The sequence below is a fragment of the Ictidomys tridecemlineatus genome, chromosome 16, assembly GCF_052094955.1.
Source record: "Ictidomys tridecemlineatus isolate mIctTri1 chromosome 16, mIctTri1.hap1, whole genome shotgun sequence".
Taxonomy (NCBI): Eukaryota; Metazoa; Chordata; class Mammalia; order Rodentia; family Sciuridae; genus Ictidomys; species Ictidomys tridecemlineatus.
Window position 1 is genome coordinate 14,695,857 of NC_135492.1, and position 21,117 is coordinate 14,716,973.

Below are 21,117 nucleotides of genomic sequence, written 5' to 3' on the forward strand. Positions count from 1 at the left end.
TTTTAGTAAATCAAGGAAATTAACATGCATTCTTTATATTCTCAGAAAAATATAATCCATGATTACTAAAACTTATTTTTTTATATTTTATTCTCATTTTTTTCTAAATCTCATTTGCTTGTTCAGGATATTTTTCTGCTCTAAACAATTTTTGTCTTGAGGTTGGTTACTCTTTTAGTTTTGCTTCTTCTGATGAAGTTTACAGACAGTACCTGACTTTCCTTCACATCCTTTCATTCATTCAGCTGCACCAATTCTTTATATCTGCTATACATATCAGCAGGCCAGATATAGTTATAAAAAGAAAGATGTTTTAGAGGGTCAAAACCTAGGCTTATGGGCTAGGTAAGATTAGGAAACTATCTGTGCCAGGTGTGGTGTCACACATTTCTAAACCCAGTGACTCAAGAGGCAAAGGCACAAGAATCACAAAATTGAGGCCAGCCTCTGCAACTTTCTCAAAATAAAAAAAAAATCAGAGATGTAGATATAGAATTTCCTGGGTTAAATTTCAGTACCATGAGAGGTGAGTGAGGCAAACAAACAAAAACTAGAAAACACAGATTAAAACAGAGTTATTCCAATATAAAATAACCAGGATATTTTAAAAGAATAAAAGATTCTTCTCTTACCTCAGAGTTTTAATGAAAATCATAATCTTAGGACAGTAATGTTGTAAGAGCCCAAAAATGCAAACGAGAACAGCTATAAGGTGGGTATGAGGATTGAGTTACTACCTCTCCTACATGAACTACCTAAGAAAGGCTAAGCCTTTCCCTTTCCAGAGGGAGAAGAGAAACCTTGAGAGAATTAGACCTCTCCCTCTTTGTGTATACTTAACATATATTGAAATGTGACTCTCGGGGCTAAAGTCTTTGATCAAGATGTTAAGACTAAGAGATTCCAGCATTTGAGTGTGTGTCTGATATAGGGTAAGACATACTAAATCTTGCCACACTAACTTGAAGACTCCCTTTTTCTATTATTTCTTCTTTCCATCCTTGTCATTTTATCACTGCATCTTCAACTTTAATTCCCCTGTTCCATGTAACCTAACATGTTCACAATTTTCAGACATTAGGCACTTATGTTTTGGGGAAACCATTTCACTGTTTACTCGATCACTTAACAAAAGAGCAACCCTTACAACTGCTGAGTCCTCTTCTGTTGTTCAGTTATACAACTCCCTATATACTCCAAAAAATTATTTTTACAAAATATAACCAAACCCAACACTGTGACTCCTAGATAAGAGCATGCCTGATGCAATGGGAGTCCCTGAGCTGGACCTATTGCCTCACATTTTGTAGAGGTTTGTAAAAAATCTTTAAATTTTATTAACATGACAAAATTAGCCTAGGTACCTTTGCTTACTTTGGATTCAATACATACAATTCTCTAAACATTCACTAAGCAATATATATTTCAAATTTCAAATGTCCAAAATAAAATGCATATACAACCATCAACACACACACACACACACACACACACACACACACACACACACACACACACACACACATACAAACTTGCATCTCAAAATAAGTAAGTAAATAAATAAATATAAAAAGGGTCTCATCATTTCAGGAAAAGCTCTATCCTATCGGTTGATTAGGCCAGAAATCCTAAGTGTTATCCATGGCTGCTTGCCATTACCATATCAAAAAATATTATTCTAGTTTTGAATAATAGCAATAACAGACACTGCTACACAAACTGAGGTTAGTCTAAATATAACCTACATAGCAAGCATAAAAATGTTTTATTTTGCACAATAAACTTTTGGTCAAATGTTTCAGATTTTTTAAAGAAACATCTGGTGGTGCAGAACACAGCTGAAGCCATCTGATTTTTGCCTGCAAACCATTTGGGCAGCAGTAAAAGTAAAATGCCTTTCCATCTTTAGCAAAAACTGGAAATTATTTTTTTCAAATTCAAAGCAAATCTTCTACACAAAAGAAAAAAAAAAGAAAACAATATGAGAAAAAATTATCAAGAGCATGAAAAAAGTTTAGCGAGCAAATTGTAAAGAAGAATTAGGCTTATGCAGAAGAGAGCATGGTGTGTAGACCTGGGTTGAAATCCTAGTTCATCATTTGTGCCCTTGGTTAAGTTATCAGCTCTAATCTGCAGTTGTGAGGATTGTAAGGGAAACTAATTATACTTGCCTCAGAATCCAATTTGAGGAATTAAAAAAGATATGTTTCAAGAGGTCCTCAATATATAATAGCCACTAGAACTATTAGTAGGCTATTTAAGCAATTTTTCAAGTTGGAAAATAAGACTTACTGTTTCTCTTCAAACTGAAAGAAAAATTACCTGTAAGCATAAAAGCTCAACATGAGATAACATTAACAAGTAGTAGGAGTGGAGAAGAGGTTCCTCTCCCTCGATAAAAATCTCTCATTCCTGTTGTGTCTTTGAACTGACTGAGGAAATTTAAAGCTGATGCAATGTTTCAATGTGTAGGAGGCTTCCAGACAAATATTCCTATTGCCATCGAATGAAGCTGGTTGACGTATGCTGTGTTCACAACTCTGACTATTTCCAAAAGTAAGAAAATGGTAAAATAAGCACATAAGACATAAAAGTACCCTTATACACTTTGGGATGGCTCTCCAACCTTTAGTTTCCATGGAAAGAGTGAGAGACACTGGAATTTTTTATTCTTATATAGGGAACACACAAGGGGAAGTTTCATGGAAAATTTTTTCCCAAAAAGTGAAAAGGGATAGGATTCCTAAGGAACAGAACTCAACCTCACTGAGTGATTCCCAAAATTGGAACCACACCTCATTATTCGAGTGAGGGTAAAAGTCAAATATATTGTGGGGTGCAATAACCATTCAGTACCCCTTACTAAGAACTTAAATTTTTGTACTCTCCAGAGTGGTTACCAACATCTTTCAGGCTAAAAAGCACCTCTGATGGTACAGAGCACATCTGATGACATATGATTTTTCCTGTCAACAATATTGGCAGGAGCAATGCAAGACTGTCTTTCCATCTTCAATTAAAAGTAGAATTTCATTAGAAACAAAAAGCTATATGCCTTTGAGTAACACATAAACTTGTAAAAAAATGTCATGCATATACTGATTTATAATATCTTACACAGGTAGCCATGGTGGAACATGACTTTAATCCCAGTAGCTCAGGAGGCTGAGATAGGAGGATCACAATTTTAATGTCAGCCTCAGGAATTACAAGGCACTGAGCAACTCAGTGAGACCCTATCTCTATATAAAATATAAAAATGGGGTCTGTTGTAACTCGGTGATTAAGTGCCCCTGAGTTCAATCTCCAGTAATTCTGAGTGGTATTTGCCAGAACATTTCTAAAAAATATTTGCTAAATATGCTTAAAAATACACTTAGATTCAAACAGTATTTGAAGGCCAATGTGGACAAATGACCAAACTGGGCATAAAAAGAAGATTCCATTGGTGATCCATTAGGGGAGAAAAAAAGTTGATGCCACAGTTACTTTCATAATTTTAATAAAATCTATTCAGAAAATTGTTTTAGGAATATCTGCTTTCAACAACAAAACACAACAAAATTTTCTTACATAAAAATTCTTCACCTAAGTGAAGCCACTTGGTTGCATAAATATATTTTAATCTAAGCTTTCATGATTCTTTGGAAAATTATTATTTTAAAAACCTTTACATTCAGAATATTGTCTTTAGATTAAAAATACAATCTTTTAAAATGTATACCAAATGTTCTTGTTAACAACTTAAATCTTGAAATAAAGAAAACCTGTCTGGCATTATAAAAATATCTTGTATTAGAAATAGACAAAAAAAAAACCTTGAAATAATGCTTAACCACAAAGTGACTATTCTGTAATAGATTACCACTAATTAGACAAAAGTAAAAAAAATTGATAAAAGAATTAAGAAAAATAAGCAGTGATTACTGTTTTAACATTAGAGAAAGTAATATCAAACACAGCTCAATAAAAAAACGAGGGAAAGCCCACAGCTGTACTAGTAAACAACAGGCCTGGCCAAATTAATACTAGAAGCTAGACATAATCCAGGGGTAAGAGTGACACCTAAACATCTATTGAAGAACAGAACTATGAGCTGCAAAGAATAATGTTACATGGGCACTGGCTGAAAAATAACCAAGCTATTCTCAAATTAGCTCTTCATTAAAGACTGAGTTAGGACTCTTAAAAGAGGATATTCTTTTCAAATTATTGGTAATTTTAATTGGTTCACTTAATATGCAAATAGTGGCAGGAGATATAATCAATTGTATTTGAAGCTTTAATGTTTAGAGCAACCTACTTTCTAAGGACACAGAGAAGCCCAGAAAAATGTCTTGCAAACATGGAGACACAAGATGGCAATCTACATCTCAAAAAGTTGGTCTCAAAGGAAATCATTCCAGCAAGTATCTTGATTAAAAATTCAAGAATTAGTAAAAATAAATATCTGTGTAACTCAGTCTATTCATTGTCTTATGAGATCCCTGTGACACTGATGCAGCCCATTAGGATACACATATACTGTCCCTGCCCCTTGGTTTAATGAATGTACAATTGGATCAAATCACATCCCAAAAGCATTGAAAGGCTGACCTGCTGCAACAATAAATAAATAAATTTCTTACTAGAATATTCTAAAGGCATTCAAGGACATAGCTTCTTACCAGATGGGGCTAAAGAGACTTGTTTTCTGGTATGGCACATCCATAAAACAATATAGACTACATTTACCTCATTTGTTTATGTAACTCCCACTTCTCTTTGTGTCAAAACTTTCTTAGTAAGGATGTTCATATATAAGTCTCATAAAGGACTAGAACGCCAGTGGAGTTGACTGGTACATGGGCTACCTGGGGCAGGTAGTTAAAACAAAAACAGTAGCAACAGAAAAGAAATATAAGTGCCCAATAAACACTGACAACAAAGTGAAAATGATTTCTCTGTTATTTCTCCACATATATAATCTGAAGATTTACATGTATTATGTTGTCAGGGAGAATAATAAAATCTAGAATTCTTTTGGAATGGCCATGTAGATTGTTCAAGTGGTAAAATTCTTAGAGTTTAGGAGATTCCTCATCTTGGGTATTTGTTCTGTATATTCTCGCAATCTCCAGCTTTTTTTTTTTCTCTTGAAGAGACAACTTTCCAGAAGGCTTAGCTAACCTTACACCACAGATATCACTGAGTTTTCTGGTGCACTTCCTCTTTCCCCAGGAGACAGAATTAAAAAGTAGCTTTACTATGGTCTACAAGGAGCTTGGCAAAAATTTTGATTTACATGTTGGACAATAATTAATACTGGCTGTTTCCAAAGATGACATTCTCACTGAAAAATTTTATACACAGATTAGAAATAGATAAAATATATGCATAGACCTCCACACATTGGATTACAGAATAAGGTCTTTGGATAGTTATTTTAGTAAAAAAAACTAGAATCCAATATTTAAATATCAATCTTACCACCCATGTCCTGATTTAACCTAATTCTGCCATTGAAGGTGCCCCTCAATTACTTCCTTCCCCCCCCACACACACACAGAAGGAGAATGTAAAAAAACATTCCAGCTCTGATCCCAGATGAGGACTTGCCTGGATTGGTCTTCTCAAAACTGCTCTCTTTTACCCATAAATGCCTTCTAATAAATAGTCATAGGTCCTGGGTGAAGGCTGAGCCAACATGCAAATGTGCTCTGGAAATTTTTGTGCCTAGAACCCTGGAAGGTTTGAATACACCATGAAAACCTCTCTCTTTAAATGAGATAAATAATTCACCCTCTATGGAATGTGTGTGCCTGGTTACCAGAGAGCACAGGCATGTGTAAAATCCAGCTGTCCCTGGGCTCCCTTGGTCACTGGTGAGACATTTTTTGAAAGAAATACCTATGGTGGCCACATGATGGCAGCTTTCCACAGAACAAGGCAAACCTGGGTAATCTTTCTGGCTCCTGCCACTCACCTGGATCCTGGGACCTGGGTGCTCACCTGCCTTCCTACAACTGTCAAAAATGCCCTGCCAAGGGGTGCATCCTTAATTGCAGATGGACACTCTGTACTTTACAAAGAAAAAAAAAACCAGCATTACTTACTTCTTGCCTCTGCCTGCTTGTTTTGATATGATTCAAAAGAGAGCTCTGTATCTTGCTCCCCAAATATCAGGGGTGCAAAAAGTCATATAATACAGAGGAGACTTATTGTTAAAAGAGGGTCAAGGAAAAAACATTTGGCTTTCATTGTAAATCCAGGAAACTAATTCCAGATTTTTATAATTCTATATATATCTCCGTGTATGTGCCATTAAATAAATATATAATCAAGCACCTTGCTCCTCTCTGCCCTAGTTAAACATGGGGTACCTTGAGATTACCTTCTCATTTGGATCCCTTCACCTGTATATCAATTCAGAATGGGTGCAGTCCCTTATTCTTCTCTTTTCAGGCCTGAATACCTTTGGCAGACTCCACATAGGGAGAGATTCAAAAAATTCTGAAATGAACCTAAAGACATTTAATCATCAGACTTTTATTCTATCAATTTTGTTTCATGTTCCTATTCCCTATTTTTAATTTATTTTAGTTGTTATTCTTAAGTTTAATGGCATAGAATCCATTTTGATAAAATTATACAAGCATAGAAACTCTTATTTATAATTCATAATTATTTTGAGCTTGGAATATATTACATTGGTAAAGTGCTTGCCTCACTTGTAAAGATCTGGTTTAATCCTCAGCACCAGAAAAATAAATAATGATATTTTTGTCCAGTTAAAACAATAATTCATTATTATTCTAATTATTCATTCTAATGCCTTTCCTATTCCTATCTATTCTACCTTTCTTGAAGGTATCTTTGAATAATCTACTGAAATTCTCCCCTTTTCCTCTCTCATTTACTGTGGTTTAGCCTCCACATATTAGCAAAAACATTCTACTTATGTTTTTTTTTTTTTCTTGTTTCACTCACAATGAGAGTCTCCATATCCATTTAATTACTGGGATATGTAGTAGAGTCATTCTTCTTTGTGGGTGAGTAATATTTTATTGTTTATATATACAACAATTTCTCTATCCATTTACCAGTTGATGAGCATCTAGCTTTGTCCCATAGCTCAACTCTTGTGAATTGTTTTGCTATAAACATTGATGTGACTTTGTCACACTGTATTATGCTGATACCAAGTAATATATGTATATATATATATGATATACATATATGTTCTCTTAAAATATATAATACATATAATATATATATAAAAAATATTGAAGAATGTGATAATTGGTTCAAAGTGAGGGGGCATTAAATACCAGATTATTCTTTTTTTGAATCTCCACAATGCATTCCAGAGAAGTTACACAAATTTGCAGTCTCACCACAATGTTTGAGTGTTTCCTTTTTTTCCACATCCTCACCAAAATTTGCTTTTACTTATATTCCTTATAATTGGAATGAGATGGTAGCTCAGTGTAGTTTTAATTTGCATTTCTCTAATTGCTAGAGGTGCTGCCTTCTCAGTGTTTTTTGATTTTTGCTTCTTGGTAGCAGCATCTATGGCATTTTTGGGAACCAGTTTTTCTTTGTTTATGAAGTGTGGACAAGATTTCACTTGAAGGAATGACTCTGAAGCTTAATACACATGACCATGAGTCCATGGATGACTTTAACACTGTTGTCATGACCATGATTATGGAAAAAATGAATATAGGGTGAGAAGAGGGAAAACAAATAGGGAGCAAGAAAGAAATGAAACATATTGGGGACAAAAAATACACCTTTCTCAATTAAGTGTAAGTGAATCCAAACCAGGCCTGGTCCTCAGATGTTTAGGAGAGGAATAGGCCATTTCTCCAAAGACCAGTTCCTTAGCTAAGCCAAGCTGAGACTGGTAGCAATGTGCCCAAGATGCTCCCAGCTATGGTGTGCCATGTATCTCTGGAAGTCACAACTTGAGGTAAATATCCTCTTGAATTTTCAAGGTTTAATTAATGCACACACCCCTTTTGGGCACATTGGTCCAAGAGCTCAGATTAATGCTGCAACAGACTCTTGGTAATGGCAGACATGACCCACACTCCCCTTGTATTTTCTAACCAGTAGAGGTAGCAGCCCCAACAAGGAAGCTCTAGTTTCATCCCAGTGTTAACAAGAAGCATGCCAAATACGGCTTTACATAGTGCTGATGAAGGAACTTCCTGTGGGATCCTTCTGAAAAAAAATGGGCAAGAAGAGAGACAGAGAAACAGACACAGAGAACTGTGGTCATGGTACTTGACAGGCACTAGTGACCTTGAGTTCTCTTACAATACTGGAGAAGGAGCAAGACCTGTGAATAGTCATCCTGAATTGTAAACCCCCTGAGATTAGGGTCAGGGCTCAACCCCCAAGCAACACTGACACATTCATTCTCATAGGAATGTCCATTCCAAGCCTTAAATTTTTAAAATATTTTCCTCAAGACCACATGCACTCTGAAAAATACAGTGTCATTTTTCTTGATTTGGCAACTCCTATGAAGCAGGACAGGTTTGGTACCTGGATGAGCTTCCTAGCATAAATTCTTAGGGACAGAGTTGGGTATCCCAGGCCACTCTGAGGCACTGAGTGGAAACAGGGATTATACTTCAGTCATGTATTTGTATATTTGTATGCACTAGCAAGAAGTTCACTAGGACCACTATAGTTTTAGATGGGTTGAAACATTTTGCTCTAGAAATTCAGCATCAACCAGCACAGTAGTAATCTCATCACACATGCAATTAACAATTTGTTTTTACATATGAACAATATCTGAAATAAACCATCCATACTTTTAAACCATTATTCTTAGGTCTGCATAAGAGCTTGTAGAGTAGTTGCACCATAGATACCCAGCCATATTGCTATATTGGGCGATTGGGTTTCTTATAGTTTTTAGCCATTCTAAAAATAATGATAATAAACATCTTATGCTAAATAATAATACAAGAAGTGAGTGTAGAGGAAGTTTTCTTGATTGGGGAATGATTTCTTTCCTCTCCCTTCCCTTTTCACAAGACCACACTTTCATGGAAGTCGAGGTTTATGGGAGAATATCTGTCCTTAAATTTTTGGGACCTCAACTTCTTAGACTCTTTGTGTCTCTCACCCATACTTAGCTATCTTTCTGGTGTAGTTGTACAGATTTTGAGAAGTTGGGATGCATTGACCTCCTAAGGATGACCCTTACCATCACTGAGAGAGCCAGACTGAAACCCAGTTGTGAAACAGGGCTGAGCAGAAGGGAGCTGAGTGGCCAACTGTGAGAGGAAAGAGTTCAAACCACAATGACTTCATATTGCTTTCTGAGACAGAGGAAATGTACTTTATGTGCAGCCTTCTGGTTTATGCAATCACATGAAGCCTTCTCCATCCACAAGATGAAATGTCTTGGAGTCTTCAGGATGAGGGCAAGGTGTGGTGGGGCTCTCTATATCCTTTTTTTCAAGTTTTTTTAAATTTTATTTCTATTTCTATAGGATCATTAGCTTCTAGGAGGTCACATGGTTCATCTCCTAGGTGAGAGAAAGTCATTATGACTATATGGCTGTTCCACAGACTAGACAATTTTACAATGAGAAGTTTGCACACTCTGTCCTTAGAGAAAGGAGATCAATGTCATTTGTGATAGAAATAATCTCAGTTGAATAAAAGAAAACTTTGTGCAAGGAATCAGGAAATATTGATCAAATACAGCTCTGTCCTAGCTGTTTGTGCAAGATAGTTAGACCAGGTCCCTGAGGACTGACTTTTTTTCTTTTCACAGTGACTGGTGTTTGTTCTTACTCTCAAAGGCCCTTTTTTACTCTGGGGTTGGTATCCTCTGTGTCTTCCCCTGAAAATTGGTCTAAGTCAGACATTTGTGCAGCAGATAGGCAGAAGAAAAGTGGGAAAAGATGTGCATGGCCTAGCACTGCCTGGCTTCCTGGATACACCTTGCAAACCTGGTGACTTCTTCCCAGGGCACTTAAAGCAATAATCACACTAAAGGTAAAATGGGAGTTACAACACAATACAGTGTTCACACAAAATAGTGCTGGAAGAAACCAAGGCCCCTGAATAAATTTATGCACCTATAAATGTATGTGTTCAGAAACTAGGGGGTGCAGTGGCCAGGATCTAGTGCCTGAGGAAATGTGTGAAGACTTGGCCACATTTGGGGTAGGATAACCTGGAATCCTGGTTTAGAGGACCTGGTACTTCCTTTGACTTGCTCTTAGAGTGCAGAGGAAATTACAGAAATAGAAAACTGCATATGGAGAAGAAGCATAGTGGTCGTTTGTGTTCTTCTGTGACCTGGTAGCTCTAATTATTCAAATTGATTCGGAAGACCCTACCTCAGTTGTGAAATGATATTAAATGGTGAACAGATGGCTAGCGTTTTATTAAATTCTTTCATGGAGTTTTAATGTAATCTTTATTTGAGGCAAACATTACTCATTTTGGTTTAAAACTGCCACAAACACTTAAGGTTTTGAGGACATTTCTGTAAGTATACCAGGGAAGTTGACTTAAGAAAAATAATTGAACAAAAAAAAAAAACAATATGAATGCCAAAATTAGGAAGGTGATGTGGAAATATATATGTTTATCAAACACTAGAAGATATTAGAAGGCAGAAAACCTTCCAAACTCAGGAACAAACTTACCAGTACAGGGTCTATGTGAAGTTCTATCAGGGGATTTTTATCTTTCCTGCCTCCCCTCTTCCTCCTCTATGTCAATGATAATCTTCTTGTACTTGATGGAGAGTAGCCTTGAGCTGGGAGGTCAACACTGATTCAAAACAGTCTGGATTTGTCTTCATATTCAGGTCTACCACTTTAAAGGCCAATGGCTTTTGACAGGAAGTTTAAACTCCCTGTGAGCTCTAGTCTCCTCATTTATAAAGTGAAGATGTTCTGAGCCCTGAGTGCTTGGACGGTGTCATGAACTAACATAGATTCTCAGCTTTACAGTATAGACAATGGATTCCCTGGATATCAGAAGGGAGTCTGATGTGTTATTTATCACCAGTATCTATTTTTTCTTCCAGAAATTGCTTGTGTTTTTTTCCTGGGAATCCCCTTCTGCTTTCCGCTTCATCTGGGGTGAGTCAGACAGGTTACCCAGACAAGGAATTCATAGCATGAAGCCCCCTGAACAAGAGGCTCATAACCTGCAAAGTGGGTTTGAGCTGGTCTGAAAATACTCTTCCAGAGGGCTACCAATAAAAATAGAAAGTGAGCATGAAAAGTTTATTGCCAACTATGACTACAGGGGAGGCCAGAAAATAAAATTGAAAGTGAGAGATTAAAAGACACTGATTCCTGAAGTCAGATGTGCCTCAGTCACATCTATCCACAGATATTTTACGTGTAAAAGAAAACAAATTTGGGGCCAGGTGCAGTAGCACATGCCTGTAATCTGAATGGCTCTAGAGGCTGATGAAGGAGCATCCTGAGTTCAATGCCAGCCTCAGCAATAACAAGGTATTAAGCAACTCTGTCTTTAAATAAAATACAAAATGGGGCTGGGGATATTGCTCAGTGGATAAACTAACTCTAACTCTGAAAGTGTTGTTTTTTGTTTGTTTCTTTGTTTTACTGTTATATATTTATAACCAATAATTTGTTTCTAGTTTCACGAACATTATTTTTTTTACTAGTTCTACAATGCGTACTAAAAACCATATCAACTGAGTTACATTTCTTGAGTGAGTAGAACAGGTAAAGCCAGGTTATGGATTCCAGTTTCTTGAGTGTTCCTTGAGCAGGGATAACTTCTGATTGGCTACATGTACTAGTGGTTTGAATAGGCTGAACAGAATTTGTGGGTGGAGATCAGATTATTGCTTATTTCTAAACTAAGAGTAGTTTATTAAGCCAAGCATTTACCAGAGCCCCTTATGCTAGAGATACAGGATGGAACTGATCCTCTGATGAAATTATGGTTGTCCAGTGCACAGGCTTACCATTTGTTTTGGTGAGTTTCTAGCATAAAACACCTCACCTGCAAATCTTTATTTGAAAGAGATGAAAATGCACATCTGTCTTGTGAAAACTTCTCATATCTGGCCTCACATACTGTGGATGACCATTCTAACCTCATTGGTAATTTGGATGCAGAAATGGGAAACAAAGGTCTTTGCTGCACAGGAACTGGGCTCAAACTTATCGCCTGGTGGTCCTAACCACTAGAGTGTGAGGAAAAAGACAGTCACACCATTTAGCTTTATCTTAGCTGATCTTAGCTCTATCTTTTGGCTTTTCCTTAAAGAGCTGGAGACTACAACTTTGTAAATCTTGAAAGTGTAGCTGGAGCAAGCTTAATGTAGATCATGAGAACTTTGTAAATGTTTAATGATACAAGGTTGGTGACTTCTTATAAACTGAGAGAGTAAAAAGGCCTCCTTTCAAACTCTAATTCTTATAATTAAGTCAGAAAGATTTCAGACATTTCACTCAGAATAACAGGCATGAATTTATTGAATAGATAAACAAGGAAAGATGACACTCTAATAGTAGACAATGGGTCCTCTGAGAGGGGAGAAAGACAGTGTGCCTTTCATACAATCTACTTTTGTTGGATATCCCAGAGAAGTTTCCAAAGAGTCCCACACAGGCCTACTACTTAACTTTGAACTGACTGCTGGATGGCATCCCACTGTCAAGTCCCCACTGCTATGATAACTTTAGGTCACCTTGGCCAATGCAACTGATTCTAATTGGATTCTTAACCATAAATTCTTGTAGATTTTAGAGCTAGGTAAAATATTTTTATCTCTCTGGGTTTCAGAATCTGGTATGTGGAAAGAGTCACAAAAGTTCCCTTATTAGGGTTACATGGCTTCCTCTTATGGACATTTATTTTATACCTGACTTTCTCCTGCAGATAACAGTTTACTGATAAATGTGATCTACCACGTCCACTTAAGGCAGGCAGGGTAGCAAGTTAATTTTTTCATGAAGAGAAAAGCATGTGGGGGTCAGCACAGTGACCCTCACTTTATAGACTTATTCTCTGAACCTTATGCTCTCACCGCTCACATCTGTCCCCTATCATTGCAAGAAGTAGTTTAGCCTAAATCATACTGTTGTTGATCCTACGTCCCAAAGATTGGGCCCAAGACAAACATCAGTTTTACCAGAGAACTGGATAGAAATGTAGGTTCTCAGGTTGCAGCACAGCTTTATTATATGAGACTCAGAGTGGCTCACAAATCTTAATATTTATGATCCATTCAGTTGCATGGTTGGGGCTTACAATCTGTGCCCTGATTTGGTCTCTCCTCCAAGAACAATTTTTTTCACCACTTTACAAAAACAAGTTATTATGACCTCATTAACTTACACCTTAATGACCTGCATCCAAAATTTTCTAGTTTCAGCCCTGGCTGACAGACCCTGAGATCCAAGGGGCTGGGTGCATGGATCTCCACTGCTGAGATGTTCACGGAATACTGTTGCAATGACCTCATTAAGACCTTCAACCACAACACCCACAGCTAAGAGTCAATCCCTGTAAACATTTTAACCTTTACTTCTGTTCCCGAGATTAAAGTGATACCTAATCTCTTGTTTAAAAACTCTAAAGGGGGCTGGATTTGCGACTCAGTGAAAGAGTGTTCTCGTAGCATGCATGAGGCACTCGATTTGATCCTCAGCACCACATAAAAAATAAAATTTAATAAAAAAATTACATCCACCTTAAACTAAAAACAAAATATTAAAAAAAGTTAAAAATCTCTAAAGGCCATGTTACTGCACTGTAGCCATGATTGGATGGACCATGGTTTTCTTAAATAAAGTTTCTGGCTCATGATGTACAGATCTCCACAGTTGCCCGATAAGACTACTTACTAGATGGCGAGTGTTGGTTTGGTTTTTTTGTTTTTGTTTTGTTTTGTTTTTGTTTTTTGCCAGTGGAGGCGTTCTGCAGGTGGCTGGGGGATTCTCTTGGTTGCTCCCATCAGAGTCCCTGAAGTGTCCCTATGCTGAGGCAGTTTTTACTGCAGATTCCAGGAAGTGATATGAAGCCAGGGTCTTTGACTACAGTTCTACTATAATACTGTAGCAGAAAATTTATTTAAAATGGTGCAGGTCCTCCTCCTCATACAGGAAAGGCTGGCTATTTGCCCACAGCCTGAAGTCCTGATAGTGGCAGAGATATGGTCATAGGCCCTAATAATACCAATTTGGAAGAGAAAAGTAGAGACAATATTTTCTTCTCCTGAAAGGTATACTCTGTTTTATGAACACCCAGAACATATAGCCTGCCTTTTTTTTTGATGCTTTAAAGTGTTTATAAGGAGGGTAACTGAGAAGGTGGGAAGATATCTCGAATTTGAATCTAAGCCTAGCTCTACTCCAGACTATTGTGGACATTATCTGCTAATGTACCTCTTCTGCAACCCACATTTACAACAATGCTGGAAGAGACTGTATGCAACAGGAATAGTGCCTGCACAATTCCCACATTCCAGGTGCAGAGCCCTTCCTTTCCTCCCACCTCTAAAAGCCTTTTGTGTTCCCCAGCACTAAGATGGGGAAAGCCTAACAGAAAGCAGGGGCTTCGGTGCCTGCCCATGACCAAGTCTAAGTGGTACAGGTTACAAATGCAGTTGTTCTTGCCCTTTTGAGGAGGTTTATAGATTTGCCATTGTTGTAAGAGTCCTTAGAGTTTGTTTTAATCATATATAGGAGATGCACATGAACACATGCACTGTCACAGAGAGCTACAGCTTTCTATAAGCAGTAGTGAAGAGCCATTTGTGAAGTTCCAGGGTTGGTCAGGAGATAGGGGTGTGGGAGGTGATGGAGAACATGTAAAAGAGACTTTCTTCTATTTGCACAGGAAGAAAAGGTGATACAGCATAAGTAGATTTAGGGTTACTATATTTTCAGTGAGCTTTAGGGGGCATGAGCCATCTCTGTTATTCTGGTAACTGGACATGCCATTATTATATCACACAAAGACTGACTTTGGATGCTGGGAGCAAAATTACAAGGATATTGGTAGTATGATAATTATATTAGTTAATTTTGACATGAACAACTTGGGAAGATGTCTGACTATTTCTAAAAATTACCTCTCTCCAGAAGGTCATGACTGGGTGAAGTGATGCATGCCTGGGTGAGGTGGTCCATGCCTAAAAATCAAGTGATTCAAGGGACTGCAGCTGGTGGATTGTAAGTTCAATTTCAGCATGAACAATTTAGTGAGATCCTGGCTCACAGTAACATTTCGAAGACACATCTAGGGATCTTCTTCAGGTATAGTAGAATAGCTGTAAAATGCTCTTGAGTTAAATCCACAGTAACTTCTTCTGCCTCCAAAATACACACACACACATAAACAGTTTAAGAATTTATCCCCTTGATGGTAAGCAAAGACCCATTTTCAAAGAAGAGAGTCACAACTGTAAAAGGCCTTGGTAACACAAGTACTTTGTATTTCCAGAAAAAAAGGAAGAAAATGACTCTGTAGGTTCTGCTAGAGGCTTGCTCTCTGCTCCCTCAGGCAAGGAACTGTGTTTGTAATCTTTTTTTTTTTTTTTTTTTTGCTTAATGGACCCTATGCAGCCTTGTGAGTGACTGCAGAGCAACAGGACTCTTTATTTTAATAGAGTATCTTTCAGTGAGCCAGAAGAGCAGAGAATTCTGATGCCTTTCAACAATCTCTCCTCTGTCTTTTTATCCTCAATTTGATACCAGGTGATAACTGCCTGGCACAAACTCAGGATGTATGGGACAAGGAAAGACTACTCAGATACAGAGAAGATGGCAGTGAAAAGGCTTTGAATCTAGCTTTTTTATCTCAGATGGCATCTTGGAAAGGGAAAGTGAAACACTGCACAGAAAATTCTGGAATGTGCAGGATCAGAAGTCAAAGGTTTTTCTTGGAGATGGCAAGATATCGTCCCAGGTCACCAGCTCCAGCATGGGGTTGCAGATTCTGATAGCCTGAATATTAATTTGTGTGTGTGTGTGTGCGCGCGCGCGCGCGTGCACATGTGCGCACGTGCACAAGAATGCAGGTGAAGTCCTCAATGACTCACTATTCATTTTTGGAAAAGAAGAGGCGAAAAGACTGCTTACTCAATGGTGTTTCTGCTAAGAAAGAATCTTGCCTGTTGTTCAAGTAGGGGCATCTGGCTTGATACTGACAAGTGACCCAAGACTGGTAAGTTTGGTAAGATTGGTAGAACTCTTTGACAGTGTTAGTAGCACCACAATCAGGCCCAAATTAATAATTCTCCTGCCTGAAGGCTTTAGGTTTCTTCTGATAATATGCTGTGTGTCTCCTTCTGCTCCCTCTCTTGTTTCTTTCCTCCCTTCCTCACTACTGGGAGACAATCATTGTGCTTAAAGCACTGGGAGAAAAAATAAATTAGAAAAATAACAGTTTTTTTTTCAGCATGTATGATCTACCCTGAGCCTCAGCATGGTAAAACTTAGAGACCAAAGGCTTGTTTTTGGTAAGAGGCTTGCCCATCATGATAATGTTTAGTAATCCTATTCCCTACTTGAAAATAAAACTGCCTCTAGAATGCCCAATTTCCACTGGGTGTAACCACTGCCAGTATGAGTTCTCTGGTTTTGAAAAAGGCATAATATTTCTTTTTTTTTTATTGTTGGTTGTTCAAAACATTACATAGTTCTTGACATATCATATTTCACACTTTGATTCAAGTGGGTTATGAACTCCCATTTTTACCCCATATACAGATTGCAGAATCACATCAGTAACACTTCCATTGATTTACATATTGCCATACCAGTGTCTGTTATATTCTGCTGCCTTTCCTATCCCCCTCCCCTCCCCTCCCCTCTTCTCTCTCTACCCCTCTACTGTAATTCATTTCTCCCCCTTGTATTATTTTTCCGTTTCCCCTCACTTCCTCTTGTATGTAATTTTCTATAACCCTGAGGGTCTTCTTCCATTTCCATGCAATTTCCCTTCTCTCACGCTTTCCCTCCCACCTCTCATCCCTGTTTAAGGTTAATCTTCTCATACTCTAAATCCCTACTCTGTTCTTAGTTACTCTCCTTATATCAAAGAAGACATTTGGCATTTTTTTTTATTGATTGGCTGGCTTTACTTAGCATAATCTGCTCTAATGCCATCCATTTCCCTCCAAATTCTATGATTTTATCATTTTTTAATGCAGAATAATACTCCATTGTGTATAAATGCCACATTTTTTTTATCCATTCATTTATTTAAGGGCATCTAGGTTGGTTCCACAGTCTTGCTATTGTGCATTGTGCTGCTATGAACATCGATGTAGCAATGTCCCTGTAGCATGCTCTTTTTAGGTCTTTAGGAAATAGACTGAGAAGGGGAATAGCTGGGTCAAATGATAGTTCCATTCCCAGCTTTCCAAGAAATTTCCATACTGCTTTCCAAATTGGCTGCACTAATTTGCAGTCCCACCAACAATGAACTAGTGTACCCTTTTCCCCACATCCTCGCCAGCACTTGTTGTTTGACTTCCTAATGGCTGCCAATCTTACTGGAGTGAGATGGTATCTTAGGGTGGTTTTGATTTGCATTTCTCTGACTCCTAGCGATGTTGAGCATTTTTTCATGTACTTGTTGATTGATTGTATGTCCTCCTCTGAGAAGTGTCTGTTCAGGTCCTTGGCCCATTTGTTGATTGGGTTATTTGTTATCTTATTGTCTAATTTTTTGAGTTCTTTGTATACTCTGGATATTAGGGCTCTATCTGAAGTGTGAGGAGTAAAAATTTGTTCCCAGGATGTAGGCTCACTATTTATCTCTCTTATTGTTTCTTTTGCTGAGAAAAAACTTTTTAGTTTGAGTAAGTCCCATTTGTTGATTCTAGTTATAAACTCTTGTGCTTGGGTGTCCTATTGAGGAATTTGGAGCCCGACCCCACAGTATGTAGATCGCAGCAAACTTTTTCTTCTATCAGACACAGAGTTTCTGATTTGATATCAAGCTCCTTGATTAATTTTGAGTTAACTTTTGTGCATGGCTAGAGAAAGGGATTCAGTTTCATTTTGATGCATATGGATTTCCAGTTTTCCCAGCACCATTTGTTGAAGATGCTATCCTTCCTCCATTGCATGCTTTTAGCCCCTTTATCAAATATAATTGTAGTTTTGTGGATTAGTTTCTGTGTCCTCAATTCTGTACCATTGGTCCACCCGCCTGTTTTGGTACCAGTACCATGCTGTTTTTGTTACTATTGCTCTGTAGTACAGTTTAAAGTCTGGTTCACACTTCTTGCTTAGCATTGTTTTTGCTACTCTGGATCTTTTATTTTTCCATATGAATTTCATGATTGCTTTCTCTATTTCTACAAGAAATGCCGTTGGGATTTGGATTGGCATTGCATTAAACCTATAGAGAACTTTTGGTAATATCACCATTTTGATGATGTTAGTTCTGCCTATCCATGAACAGGGTATATTTTTCCATCTTTTAAGATCTTCTTCTATTTCTCTCTTTAGGGTTCTGTAGTTTTCATTGTATAAGTCTTTCACCTCTTTTGTTAGGTTGATTCCCAAGTATTTTATTTTTTTTTTTTTTGAGGATATTGTGAATTGAGTGTTTTTCCTCATTTCCATTTCAGAGGATTTGTCGCTGATATACAGGAATGCCTTTGATTTATGCGTATTGATTTTATATCCTGCAACTTTGCTAAATTCATTTATTAGCTCTAATGGTGTCTTTGTAGACCCTATTGGGTCTGCTAGGTATAGAATCATGTCATCCACAAATAGTGATAATTTAAGTTCTTTTCCTATTTTAATGCCTTTAATTTCTTTTGTTTGTCTAATTTCTCTGGTCAGTGTTTCGAGAACTATGTTGAACAGAAGTGGTGAGAGAGGGCATCTCTGTCTTGTTCCCGATTTTAGAGGAAATGCCTTCAATTTTCCTCCATTCAGAAGGATGCTAGCCTGAGGCTTAGCATAGATTGCTTTTACAATGTTGAGGTATGTTCCTGTTATCCCTAGTTTTTCTAGAGTTTTGAACATAAAGAGATGCTGTACTTTGTCGAGTAATTTTTCTGCATCTATCGAAATGATCATATGGTTCTTATTTTTAAGTCTATTGATGTGGTGAATAACATTTATTAATTTCTGTATATTGAACCAGCCTTGCATCCCAGGGATGAATCCTACTTGATCATGGTGCACAATTTTTTTTTATGTTTGAGAATCTGATTCGCCAGAATTTTATTGAGGATTTTTGCCTCTAGGTTCATTAGAGATATTGGTCTGTAGTTTTCTTTCTTTGAAGTGTCTTTGTCTGGTTTAGAAATTAGGGTGATGTTGGCCTCGTAGAATGAATTTGGAAGTTTTCCCTCTTTTTCTATTTCCTGAAATAGTTGAAAAGTATTAGTTCCTCTTTAAAGGTTTTGTAAAATTCTGCTGTATACCCATCTGGTCCTGGGCTTTTCTTAGTTGGAAGTATTTTGATGGTTTCTTCTATTTCCTCAATTTATATTGGTCTGTTTATGTTGTCTATATCCTCCTGACTCAATCTGGGCAGATCATATGACTTAAGAAATTTCTGAATGCATTCACTATCTTCTATTTTATTGGAGTATAAGGATTGAAAATAATTTCTGATTATCTTCTGTATTTCTGAAGTGTCTGTTGTGATATTGCCTTTTTCATCCTGTATGCTAGTAATTTGAATTCTCTCTTCTCTTTGTTAGCATGGCTAAGGGTCTGTCAATTTTATTTATTTTTTCAAAGAACCAACTTTTAGTTTTGTCAATTTTCTCAATTATTTTTTTTGTTTTGATTTCATTAATTTCAGCTCTGATTTTAATTATTTCTTGCCTTCTATTTCTTTTGCTGTTGTTTTGTTCTTCTTTTTCTAGGATTTTGAGATGAAGTATGAGATCATTTATTTGTTGGTTTTTTCCTTTTTTAAGGAATGAACTCCAAGCAATGACTTTTTCTTAAAACTGCTTTCAATGTGTCCCATAGATTCCAATATGTTGTGTCTGTGTTTTCATTTATCTCTAAGAATTTTTTAATTTCCTCCTTGATGTCTTCTATAACCCATTGATCATTCAGTAACCTATTGTTCATTCTCCAAGTGATGCATGATTTTTCCTTCCTTCTTTTATCGTTAATTTTTTGTTTCATTCCATTATGATCAGATAAGATGCATGGTATTATCTCTACTCCTTTATATTGTCTAAGAGTTGCCCTGTGACATAATACAGGATCTATTTTTGGGAAGCATCCATGTGCTGCTGAGAAAAAAGTGTAACTGCTTGATGTTGGGTTGCATATTCTATATATGTCAATTAAGTCTAGGTTATTAATTGTGTTATTGAGTTCTATAGTTTCCTTATTCAACTTTTGTTTGGAAGATCTGTCCAGTGGTGAGAGGAGTGTGTTGAAGTCTCCCATGATTATTGTATGGTGGTCTATTAGACTCTTGAAATTTAGAAGAATAAAATAAAACTAATAAATAAGACATTGACATAGGACCATTCTGTCCAGCTGAGATTATGGGAAAAATATTGATGTGATCATAGACTTCAGGCATAAGATAATTTTATTAATGTGTTGGTTTGGTACAAATAGGCCTTTAAGTCCAAATATAGCTTTTGAAAAAAAAAAGATGATTTGAATTCAACCAATACAGAGAAACGGAGGAAATGACAGTTGAATCTAGAGAGGTTCACAGAAGGAAAGAAGCCGGAGGATCCAATCATGCTTCCTGCTGACTTCCACTGGCTAATGAATAATGGTCAGTTGGGCAAGGGTTGGAATTTTCTGGGGAGTCAGTGCTGTGGAGCTATCTCTGGAAAATTGTAATTATTCTTCCCAGTATGAAGTTTCTGGTGACCAATGAGGTTTGATCTTACAGGAAAAGACTTTTACAGTCTATGGATATGTGAGAATTGTTACAAGTATGAATGATCTGTTTCTTGTTAACACTAGAAGCATACTTAAAATTTGCCACATTCTTAACATTTATATGGTTCTTACCCAGTATGAATATTTGGTGAACAACAATACTTTTTCTAATAGAATAGCTTTCCCACATTCTTTGCATTTGTATGTTTTCTCCCCAGTATGAATTCTCTGGTGTGGAGAAATGTGTAATCTTTGATAAAGA

The 21,117-nt window shown here is 37.0% G+C and overlaps 1 protein-coding gene across 1 annotated transcript in view; it reads right to left on the reverse strand.

Annotated features, from left to right (window-relative positions):
- Nucleotides 1-19,962: 19,962 nt before the first annotated feature.
- The window catches only part of LOC144371474 (uncharacterized), a 77,627-nt gene continuing 76,472 nt past the window's right edge, over nucleotides 19,963-21,117 (reverse strand). The window contains 1 exon segment of the mRNA XM_078033781.1: nucleotides 19,963-21,105. Coding sequence (XP_077889907.1) covers nucleotides 20,973-21,105 — 133 coding nt within the window. The 3' untranslated portion in view covers nucleotides 19,963-20,972.